At 56.6% G+C, this 11,667-nt stretch overlaps 1 protein-coding gene across 1 annotated transcript; it reads left to right on the forward strand.

Moving 5' to 3' along the window:
* Positions 1–269: 269 nt before the first annotated feature.
* On the forward strand, positions 270–6,325 carry SLCO4A1 (solute carrier organic anion transporter family member 4A1). The gene is made up of 11 exons (XM_049777100.1): positions 270–825; positions 1,466–1,556; positions 1,759–1,880; positions 2,479–2,587; positions 3,303–3,457; positions 3,795–3,990; positions 4,602–4,776; positions 4,869–5,041; positions 5,274–5,338; positions 5,472–5,620; positions 6,180–6,325. The coding sequence occupies exons 1-11, from the start codon at positions 270–272 to the stop codon at positions 6,303–6,305; spliced, it is 1,917 nt and encodes a 638-aa protein (XP_049633057.1). The 3' UTR covers positions 6,306–6,325.
* The last annotated feature ends 5,342 nt before the right edge of the window (positions 6,326–11,667 follow it).

An 11,667-nucleotide genomic window follows, 5' to 3' on the forward strand; every position in this document is an offset into this window, starting at 1 on the left:
AGATTGCGGTGACTAGGGTGCCAGCTCTCTGACCAGAACCTCTTCCACAGCACAAGCTGCTCCCGGGCTCAGTGGCACCTATCCAACCATCTGGTGGACAGATGCCCCAGCACCCAGTGTCAGCGCCCCAGCCGGCATCCCCCAGCACCCTGTCAGATGTGAACAGCACAGCTGGATGCAGCAGGAAGGTGTCCCCTAGCTCACCCCTGAGCAGCCCTGAATCCTGCAGCCAGCTGCAGTGCAGGCGGGTGGCCCCCGGGTTGCGTTGCATGCAGGGATGGTGGGGCCAGGGCTGTGTGTCCCTGAGGGGCTGCGTGCCCCTGAGGGGCTGCAGTGGCCCTCGGGGCTTCCTGTGCCTTCTGTGTGCTGCCTCCTTCCTGCAGGGCATGACGGTCAATGGCTTCATCAACACGGTGGTCACGTCAGTGGAACGGCGCTTCCAGCTGCCCGGCTCACACAGCGGCCTCATCGCCAGTGCCTATGACGTGGCCTCCTGCCTCTGCCTCACCTTCGTTAGCTACTTTGGGGGCAGTGGGCACAAACCCCGCTGGCTGGGCTGTGGAGTGCTGGTCCTGGGCCTAGGCTCGCTGCTCTTCGCCCTGCCGCACTTCACCTCTGGCCCCTATGAGGCGACAGGTGGTGGCGCAGCCATTTGCGGGGCCAACCAGACACGGTGCCTGGACAGCAACCCCGGCCTGCTGGGCCCCCAGATGCTCTTTGTGCTGGGCCAGCTGCTGCATGGGGCAGGCGCCACACCCCTCTACACACTGGGCGTCACCTACCTGGATGAGAACGTGGCTTCCCACCTTGTGTCCTTGTACATCGGTGAGTGGCTGCACTGGGGAGGTGTCTCTCGACAATCACAAACAATCGCCAACAAACACAGCTGCAGGGACCCTCATGCATACTTGAGAGTCTGAAATTCCTGCTTCCCATAGTGTTATGGGGGACACCTCAAGCCTTACCAGCCATGCAGAGAGGGGGATTGCAGGAGGCAGCTGGGAAGGTCCCCATTCCTCACCCCACAAGGCCCCATGACCGGCCCTCATGACCAGCCCCCATCTCCTGTTCATGGAATGAGAAGGCATAAAGTCCTATCAGTGGGCCTTGTCTTTAGTGCTCAGCTCACTGAGAAATCCAAATTCACAATGACATGAATGCCATCTTGGCCTCCAGAGGGGGTCATGGGGTCCTGCTCCTTTGTGGGATGAAAGTCTCAGAGGCTCCGCAGGGTGGTTAAGAAGCACCTTCTGGGAGCCGGAGAGATAGCACAGTGGTAAGGCATTTGCCTTGCATGCAGCGAACCCAGACAGATGGTAGTTTGAATCCAGGCATCCCATATGGTCCCCTGAGCCTGCCAGGAGCAATTTCTGAATGCAGAGCCAGGAGTAGCCCCTGAGCACCTTCTGAGTGACAGGGTCTGATTTGGGGAGCTGGATATTCACATCTCTGCTCCCCCCCACAGCTGCATTCTATACGGCTGCCATCCTGGGCCCCGCTGCTGGCTACCTGATTGGTGGAGCCTTGCTAAACATCTACACGGAGCTGGGCCACCGGTGAGTGCCAACCAGGACTCAGGACATTCCTCTGTCCTGCAGGACTTGACCCCAGTAGTTGCACAGCACAGTGGATCTCTGACTCCACAGGCATCCCTGTGATTCACATCCGCTCCAGAACCCCTGGGAACAGCCCCTTAATCCAGAGGCTGGAGCCCCAGTATCTCATGAGTGTGGCTGCCCCTGACCTCTCTCTTTGCAGAACGGAACTGACCCCCGAGAGTCCGCTCTGGGTGGGTGCCTGGTGGATCGGCTTCCTGGCTGCCGGCGCAGCTGCTTTCTTCATCGCTGTCCCCCTCCTTGGATACCCGAGGCAGCTGCCAGGTGGGCTGAGCCTCTTGAGGAGGCTAGTATCCCTGCCTGTCCCCAGGGGTGGGTGGGCCTGGGAGCATCCAGGTCAGCATTTTCTGGGCTGTTTCTCCCATCCTGTGCCCCAGCTCCATTTCCATTTCTTTCTAAATTGCAGGGTGCAGTCTAGACTCTCTCAAACTCTGGTCCTGCCCACAGGCATCCACCAGCATTTCTGGCCACTTGGGTTCTACTCACACACACACACACACACACACACACACACACACACACACACACACACACACACACACAGCCTGCAGAGATAGGGACAGTAAGATTGGGGTGGAGATGGGGATTCTGGGATGGTGAGACCCCAGGACTGTGATGGTCTAGGTGATATTATTATTATTATTATTATTATTATTTTGGTTTTTGGGCCACACCTGGCGTGCTCAGGGGTTACTCCTGGCTGTCTGCTCAGAAATAGCTCCTGGCAGTCACAGCGGACCATATGGGACACCGGGATTCGAACCAACCACCTTTGGTCCTGGATCGGCTTCTTGCAAGGCAAACGCCGCTGTGCTATCTCTCCGGGCCCCTCTAGCTGATATTATTGTCCCCACTCCCTCAGGTTCCCAGCACTACATGACCATGAAAGCATCTGAGGCCCAACGCCTGAGAGATACCCAGCAGGCCACCAGCAACCCTGACTTTGGCAAAACCCTCAAAGACCTGCCCCGGTAAGTCCACCCTCTCCTGCACCTGGAAGTTCCACCTCCTTCATGACCCCTCCTTCCACCCCTCCTGACCATGGAAAACCCACCCTTCCCCCACCTATTCCTTTCCCCAACTGGGAGGTCCTGAGGTCCTATCCAGGCTGGAGCCTTGGCCCACCACCTGATATGGCCAGGCCTGAGTGACCTTTTCCCTGGAGCTCAACACCCCTGAATCAGTGACATGGTCCTCAGTGCACAACTACCCAGAAGGGTCACAGGCAGACCCTGGGACACACACACATATACACATGTATGTACAGACACCACAGATGCACAGGTACAGTCACACACAGATGTACACATAGGCATTTGGGTGTACTCATATATGATGAGAAGCCGAATCTCCTCCCACTGAGCCCCAAACCTTGGCATCTCGACCTAATGATGCCCACCTGGCTTGTCTTCTGTGAGTGTGGGTATGAGTGTGAACTGGGTGTGAGCAGTTGTGTGTGGATAACTGGCTGTACATGGAGATGGGGTGTGATGAGTTGGCTATGAATAGTTGGTGTGTGTGACTCTGTAGAGATGAGATATTAATATAGGTGTGGGTATGAGCGTGGATATGAGTTGGGTGTGAGCAGGTGTGTGTGTGTGTGACTGTATTTAGAGATGGGGTGTGAGTGTAGGTGTGGGTGTGGGTACCCTTCTTGGAGCTGCTCCCCACCATCTGTCCCCACAGCTCTGTCTGGCTTCTCCTGAGAAACCCACCCTTTCTACTGCTCTGCCTGGCGGGGGCAGCTGAGGCCACGCTGGTTGCCGGCATGTCCACCTTTGGCCCCAAGTTCCTCGAGTCCCAGTTCAACCTGAGTGCTTCAGAAGCTGCTACACTGTTCGGTGAGAAGCTCCCAGGGCTGGCACTGGCCGTTGGTCAGCCCTGGGGTCCAAAACTGGGTTAGCCTTTCCCTGACTGACCTTGCAAACCCTGGCCAGGGTGGGCCTATGTGAGCCCACTGGACACTGCATCCCTGAGCACCAAGGGGTCCCAAGGGCATAGCTCTGGGTTAGCTCACCCTTCCCAGTGCACTAGCTGGTGCTTGTCCCCTAGGCCCCTGGATGCTGACCCCTCACCTCCTCCCAGCCCATGAGCAACTCAGAGATCGAACCAGACAGCAACAGCCTCCTGAGCCTCAGTTTACCACTTTGCCAACACCTTTATACCTGCCCCATGCAGGATACCTGGTGGTGCCAGCAGGCGGCGGTGGCACTGTCCTGGGTGGCTTTCTGACCAGCAGGAGCAAACTACGCGGAGCCAGACTGACCAGGCTCTGCCTGCTCTGCACGCTGACCAGCCTGCTGGCCACGCTTGCCTTCCTGTTGCATTGCCCCGATGCTCCAGTGGCTGGCGTGACCGTCAGCTACAGTGGCAGGTGAGGCGGCCGCCTGTGGGCACATGGCGGGGAAGGGGACACTCACATTGGGCCGTGAGGCCTTGCATTCAGGTTTAGCCCCATGCAGGCTCATCTGTGCAGCCTGGACATGCTGCTTGGGCGAGGAACGAGGTTGCTGCCCTAAATTTCAGCAGCTGTGCAGGTGGGAACAGCGGGGGTTGGGGGCTCACAGCTGTCCTGGCAGGAGATAATCCCTAAGCAGAATAAGTGGCCACAAGGTGGGTCCTGCCCTTCGTCTTCGAGGCTGGTGCTGAGCTGGCCAGGACAGGGTGATGGTATGCACAGAAGTGGGCAGAGCCACTATTGTCTGTAGTTGTCTGTAGCCAAGCAGGGGCCTGAACTGGACCTCGGGGTGGGGGTGGGGCTGTACACCAGAGGCTCTGCAGAATTTGTGTCATAGTTTGTGCCCCCCAGAGGACCCCCAAAGAGGCAGCACTGGAACTCACGTGGTCAGATCTGCATCATGGGGCAGGTTTTTCAGGTCTGCATCAAGCTGATTCATGTCCAGCCCTTGGGGTACCAGGCCACGAGCCCCTATTCTGTGGTCACACTCCCACCTGACCTGCCTCTGCTCGTGGCTCCCTCCACAGTGTCCTGCCTGAAGGCCGACCAGAGCTAAACGCCTCCTGCAACGCTGGGTGTGGCTGCCAGCCTGAACACTACAGCCCTGTGTGCGCCCCCCACGGCCTCCAAAACCTAACGTTCTATTCGCCCTGCCATGCTGGGTGCCCAGGGCCTGCCACACAAGACCATGATGGCCAGCAGGTGAGTGCAGGGGACCCAGGACCCCCACAGAGCTGGGAGCCAGGGTGGCCCTCTTGCTTATTAACCAGCAGGGTGTCTGTCATACTCCCCAGGTGTACCTAGACTGCCGCTGTCTCCCGCACAGCGCTTCCTCTGTCCCCAGCCTGGCCACTGCCGGAAAATGTGCCTCTAAGTGCTCAACAAAGCCACTTCTGCTGCTCGCCATGTTCATCGTAATATTCTTGACCTTCGTCAGCAGTGTTCCCGCACTCACGGCCACTCTGCGGTAAGCTTGCGGGCTGAGTTTGTGCTTATCCGGAACCTTTCCTTGCAGCCCGTGCTGGCGGAGCTCTTCAGACTGGGGTGCCCAGCTGGTGCCCCGAAAAGCAATGGCAGGAGAGAGCACTTGGCCTCAGCGAGATGCCAGCCACCGGGGGACGGGGTGAGGTGTCCAGGCACAGCCAGCAAGGGGTGCAGGGCCGGTGCACCTGGAGCCGACACTGTCCCTCCTCTCACAGGTGTGTCTCTGAGTCACAGAGATCCTTCGCTCTGGGAATCCAGTGGATTGTGGTCAGGACACTAGGTACTGCTGAATGGGGATACTGCATGCAGAGGGCCCCAATGGACATGCCGAGGACCCTGACACCCCAGAAAACCCTGGTCTGATGCCCTCTGGGCATCCCACTTAGTGTGCCCCTGAGCCTCTTTTTCCATAGGTGGCATCCCAGGACCCATGGCTTTTGGCTGGATCATTGACAGGGCCTGTGTGCTGTGGCGCCCAGGCTGTGGCCGGCCTGGCTCCTGCCTACTCTACCAGAATGCAGCATTGAGCCGCTACATGCTAGCTGCGGGGCTGGCCTACAAGGTGAGGCCTTTGTGCAAGCGGGTTAGTGGGCATGGTGGTCCCAGTTCAGCCTGGCACAACCTGACCTGATGCCCAGCAGACTTTGGGGTGGCTGTGCCTATATCCCATCTCCTCAGTCCCCTTCTTCAAGCTGGGGTTGCCCAGGTGAAGCATACTTTATGCATAGACCACCCTAGTGGGGAAGGAAGAGACTACAGAAACCCCATGGCCCTGAGAGCAGAGCCGGGAGCAAACACAATGAAGCAACACAGGGCTGGGCCTGGACCAGCCTGTGTCCACTAGAAAGGCTATTCTGGGCCCCGTTTTCCTTGTCCCTTGTTCATATACCACAGCCCCTCAGCATTTCTGAGCTCTTCTTACAATAGTTGATCATGTTAACACATGGGGAGTGAGAGGTGACCCTCTGCAAATCCAGAGTCCACTACCTCTGCACTATGTACAACCACAGGCAGGCATCAGAGCCAGAAGGTCTTGGTCAGGGCATATAGTGCCCTTTATTCTGGGGGGCATGCCTGCCTGATTCTGGATCTTGGATAGCCAGCTCATCCCTCCTCCCCAGATGCTGGGCTTAGTTCTCTTTGCCACCACCTGCTTCCTGTACAAGCGCCCCATGGACCTGACACCGCACAGCCAGTCATCAACCTCCGACAGCCCAGCCAACAGACAGCTGCAGAGTCGCGTCTGATGTCCATCAGTGCCCAGGAGACTTGCAGCTGAGGCCCCTCAGCTTCCCCTTGGTCTGGATGACGTATGCTGGGCCCAAAGGCATGGAGGGAACTTGCAGCTTGTCTATGTCTCCCATCACCTGCCCACCTGCGTGGGTTCAGGGCCAGGTGGTTTCTGACTCTGGACTGGGGGCCGAGACAGAGGCTCTGGTATATGTACATGAGCCCCAGAACGCTGGGGTACTACTCGGTGCTGTCCTGTCCCTGATATGTCCTGTTGGCCCCATGCAGCTGACCAGCCTTCACTCCCGGCCCAGAATTTCTGGCTAGGGCAGCAGGTGGAGGGGACCAGCTCTGACTTCCTCATGCCAGCCTGTTGCCTCCTTTGTTCCCTCTGTTCCCTCTCCATTCCCTTTGTCCCCTCTGCCATCCCACCCTGCCTCTTCCCTGCCCGTGTCTGTGTCTATGTGCTGTCACACCCCTGGGGACATCTCTGCCCATCATACTCTGTGGGTCATGGTCACACATCTCTGGCCTTGTCTTTGGAAATGTGAGAATAAATTTTTTTTTAAAAAGTCCATCATTTAAGGTTCTTGTTTTCTTTGGGAAGTGTCTGTGTATTTGGGGGTGTGGGGGGAGCCTGTAGCAGTTGAGCTAGCTCAATCTTGGTGTCTACCCAGTGTCCCTCACTCTCTGAACCTTCTCTCCATCACTGCCCCCTGCCCGGTGCCCAGGTTGACCCCCAGCTCAGGATGTGGCCCTCATAGTCTATCCCTGGATCTCTCACTTTCCTCCAGTCCTCTCTGTGAGCTGGGTCCATCCTCTGTAGCCTTTGTGTCCACAACTCCTGCCGTCCCTTGGGCCCAAGGGCTCTGGGTTTTAGCTGTCCACCAGTCTCCTATAAGCCAAGACATGCCACCCATGTCCATAGTAGCTCTTCCTGATCATCACCATAGCTGCGCCTGAGCTGACCATCATTGGCACAGGATATTCAGCACTGAACCCCATCCAGAGACAGCTGCCTCCAGAGGGGTTTTGGCCATTTTGGGTAACTCAAGTTTTCATCTGCTGAATCCTGCAGCCAGGGAGGAATCGCCATGTTGAGCTGTGTACACCAGAGGGCAGCACAGGCCAGTCCTGACGCTGGACTCCCTGAAACTGCTGGTTCCTAGGTCCAGCTGGGTGCAGTGGCCTTGCATGGTCAGGCATGGTGGCAGCTCCCACCATGAGGACCCTGATGATTTACACAGTTCCTGGCTCAGAAATGACAGGACCCCCTGAAACATCCCCAGACCCCGAATGACACAGGGACCTTTGGGGCCTGCGAGGCTTCTGTGGGGGAACCCTGGAAAGGGCTGTGGGGTCCATACCCTGAATTCTGAAGCTGGATGGGGTAGCCTGTGGGAGGAAGCCTTGCATGTGGGATTTGGTCCCTGGGAGGGGTCAGGACCAGTTTGTCCCGAGAAGAGAATTGGACAGAGAAGTCCCTGAGGTGGGGATGGGGCAGAGAGAAACAGATTGATGTGGGGAACGATAGACAGTGCCAGCTGAACGCCCCTCCAGTACACTGAGTGCAGACAATGAGGAGGCCAGTGGGATCACCATGTTGGCTCTGGGTCCCATTATTCCCCATCTCAAATGCCCTCCTTCTGCCCAGACTCACCCACCTGGATGCCAACTGTGATTCCTTGGACAGAGAGTGGGCAACTCCCCCATGATCAGGGACAGAGTAGCCCAGAGATGAGACAGAAGGCAGCTGACCATGCAGAAAGAGGGGTGCAAGGAGTTCCGACACCATGGCATAAAGGCAGGTTGTGATGTTTCCACACCTGGGTTGGGGACCCCAGAGACCTGGAATATACCTAGATGATAACAAGTTCTGAAGAGTGGGTGGTCCTGAAGAGTCTGTGGTTCTGTAGACTGGTCTCACAGGGTAAACTGAGGCAGAGAGTATGCATGAATCTATACAGAGACACAGGTCTCTTATCCCTCTGCTCTCTGGCACCGTCTACTTCTGCTGGGGACAGATGTGACCTTGGAGGACTGAATGAGGGACCAGCTTCATTCAGGCTGACGAGAAGTCCCATAGTCCCGCTCAGCACTTCTGATGCTACAACCTGTCAACCCAAGACACAGGGTCTGGGAGGGTCTGGCAGGGCCTGGCAGCAGGGCTGGGTAGGGGAGATCAGACCCCTGCCCCATTCTAGGGCCCTGCCTGTTGCAGGCCTTCACGGCCCCGGCCTATGCCCAGCAATGACCTCCCTGTTCTGTGAGCAGCTACAATTAAGGGACAGTCTATCTATGGTGCATCTCATCTATGTCCCTCCCTGCCTCAGGCCAGCCTGTTCCTGTGGCCAAGAATGGGAACAGGCTGAGGGGACCCCCCAGGGAGCCCCAGCTATAGGAAGACTGTGACTGTAGAGCCCCATAGAGCTGAGCCCTATCAGCACTCCCACCTGGTAGGACAAGGAAAGAAGGGCTCTCCATTCATGGAGGTAAAGTAATACTAACAGACTAAACAAAAGTGTTTCCCCCAACCTCCTTTTCCCCTAACATCTTCTTTTGATATGTAAAAGCCAATTGGAATACTAGACCTTCCCCTTTTCGGGTTTGGAAGAGTTGGTTTGAATAAAGAGAGGAATCTGCTTTGGGCTCCTCAGAATGAGTACCTGGCAGAGCAAACAAGCTGGGCAGAGGCAGCACATGACAGAGAGAGGCCATGAAGAAAAAAGCAGGCTAACTTCAGTTAATCTTGTCCTCACTGCTTAATGTATTATTTCTCTACCACACCCTGCTTCATCGGACCCATCTGCCTAACAGGGGTTAGAAACACAGTGCCTACACAGCTGATTTGTACAGAAGTGGTTCGATTCCCAGCATCCTGTATGGCCCCCCATGCCTGCCAGAAGCGACTTCTGAGCACAGAGCCAGGAGTAACTCCTGAGCACTGCTGGGTGTGACCCAAACTCCCCCCAAAAACCAAATAAACAAAAAAAAAACAAGGTGCCTAGAGTGGTCTCTCCATCTCAAGGATCTTTATGTTTGTATTTTACACATAGGGAACCACCGTATCCATCTGAGGGACCCTGTGGGCAGCAGCAAAGCTCCATGGGCTCCAATGCCTCAGGGACCCACACACAGCCTGTCCCTGGTGCTCTCAGGCCCTTCTGTTGCCCTAGAATGATGATGCTTGCCATCATCTAGTGAGGGAAGCTTTGTGGGTGCTGGGAAGCCCACAAGGAGCAGGAAGCCAAGCCTTCCCCCCGAGACTGGGCCTCTGTCCTGCACTGGACTTCCACTGCTGGGCCAGGATGAGAGCATACAGGGTGACAGCACATGGGGAAGGAGATAATGGCCCATCTGGGACTGGCTCCCCTCCGGGAAGGGACTCCCCTTTCCCAGCCCTTGCATATTCAGCGGCCATCCAAGGATGTCCTTGTCCAGTGCTGTTTTGAGGCCGCTGTTGTGCTGGCCTCCAGTTGCCCAGCAGTGGCTCTGAGCCATCATTAGCTGTCACAGAAGGGAGAGAGTCCTCCCCACAAAGAGTCAATCCTGAACGTCACAGAGCCAATGTTTTTACTGTCACAGGAGGGAGCAAGCCATCCTCACGACTCCATCTACCCCGAGTGTCAGAGCTGATGTCCTCATTATCATTATTGTCTGGCCTCAAAACTTGTGTCGATGAGAAACATCACATGACACCTGGTCCTTCTGGGCAAATGGGGCTGTGGGCTGGGTCTCAAATGGATTCCAGGGACCCAGAACTAGCGGTGTTTCAAGTACCCAGGCTTCATCCAAGTAGTGAAGATGCTGGAGAGAGGCGGGAAGATGGCCAGAGGGTTGTTTCCTCTGTCTCCCCACAGAGAGACAGAGTGCCCTGAAAGACTCAGGGAACAGCATCCCTGGGACATCCAGGGTGGACTCTGAGTGCAGAGACAAACAGTGAAGTCAGGCTGGGCTGGAAGGTGACATTAGGCTGCAGAGGTGAGGGGACATTTTTGATCGGGTGGGCACCAGCTGACCAAGCACGCAGCACTGTTTGGGCCGTTGCAAGGGGCAACCCTGAAGCAACAGTATTCGGCATAAAACCGGCTTGTTCTGCCTCTGAAACAGGATTAGAGGCCAGCAAGAGTGGCCAGCTCAGACAGATGAAGACAGCAGCCTGGCTCCCCCTGGACACTGAGGCCAACAGAAGATGAATAGGACATGGCAGGCCTGGGAGGACAGAGAAGCAGACTGATAGGATAAACAGGGACAGGGAAGAAGTAGGCAGGAAGCCGAAGCTAGCTTGGGGAAGAGGTGGGCTCCTGTGCCTGTGTACCCATGTCTGCAGTGACCAGCTTGGTCCCTCTGGCATTTCGTCACCAGATTGCAGACAGATGGACAGACAGGAAGGCAGAAGGAGCAGGCTCCCCTGGCCCCGTGTAAATGGTTCCCCTGAACCATGGGGGAGTACCAAGGAAAGTGCTCCCAAACTCTGCAGGGACAGAGGCCAGATCAGCCCTGCACCCATAGGGGTGCCCCCTTAAGGCCCCTCACTGAGCCCCTCAGAAAGAGGTGGCTTCACCCAAACCCTATAGTCATGGCTGCAGAGAACCAGCACCCCCAGACTATGATCATGAAGGCCAACTCCTGAAGAAGGCATGAAGCATGTAGAGATGAGGGTCAGAGCTTTCCAACAGCACCTGGCACTCAGCCCCACCCCCGATGCTCCATGGAGCCCCAAGTCTGGGTAGACCCCCCAAGAGGTGCTGCCCACACCAGAACCTCCAATCTAGGCTCCCTCGGGTCCACACTGTGTTTCCCATACCCTTCTGTACAGCACTGGAAGGTGCTACTCACAGGCATGAATATCCAACTAGTGGCCACTGCAGAAGCGAGCACAGCCAATGGCCCAGGGTTCTGGGGGCAGCCAGTGCCTGCTTTGGACACAGGGGGCCACCAAGGAGATTCAAGGGGCTTCTGCACCCCCCTCTCTCCTCCATGTACTGCAAGACTGCAATATCAGGGACAAAGGGTAGAAGGAGTGGCACTAGGGGTAGAGGAGCTGGGCCCTGATTTACCTTGACTGTTCCATTCTGTCCCACATCAGACTCAGCGTTCCCTGATCTCCCTGACATGCCCACTTCATGTCCCTCACACCTGCCCAAGTTTGTTCACCTCCAACTTGAATCCAACTTGAATGCTCCTGGTGTTTGTCCCCAGAGGCCCAGTGAAAATGGGGGTGCCGTGATGGGACCCCAGACTCTCACTCTCTTATGGCAGAATTTACCCACCCAGTGGAAAGGGTTGGGGGAAGTTGGATGAAGCCCCCATGCCCTGGAAGAGAAGGAATTTGGGCAGGGACCGACCAGCACTTCTCACACTGTCCACAAGACAGAC

The sequence above is a fragment of the Suncus etruscus genome, chromosome 7 (genome assembly GCF_024139225.1).
Source record: "Suncus etruscus isolate mSunEtr1 chromosome 7, mSunEtr1.pri.cur, whole genome shotgun sequence".
Lineage (NCBI taxonomy): Eukaryota > Metazoa > Chordata > Mammalia > Eulipotyphla > Soricidae > Suncus > Suncus etruscus.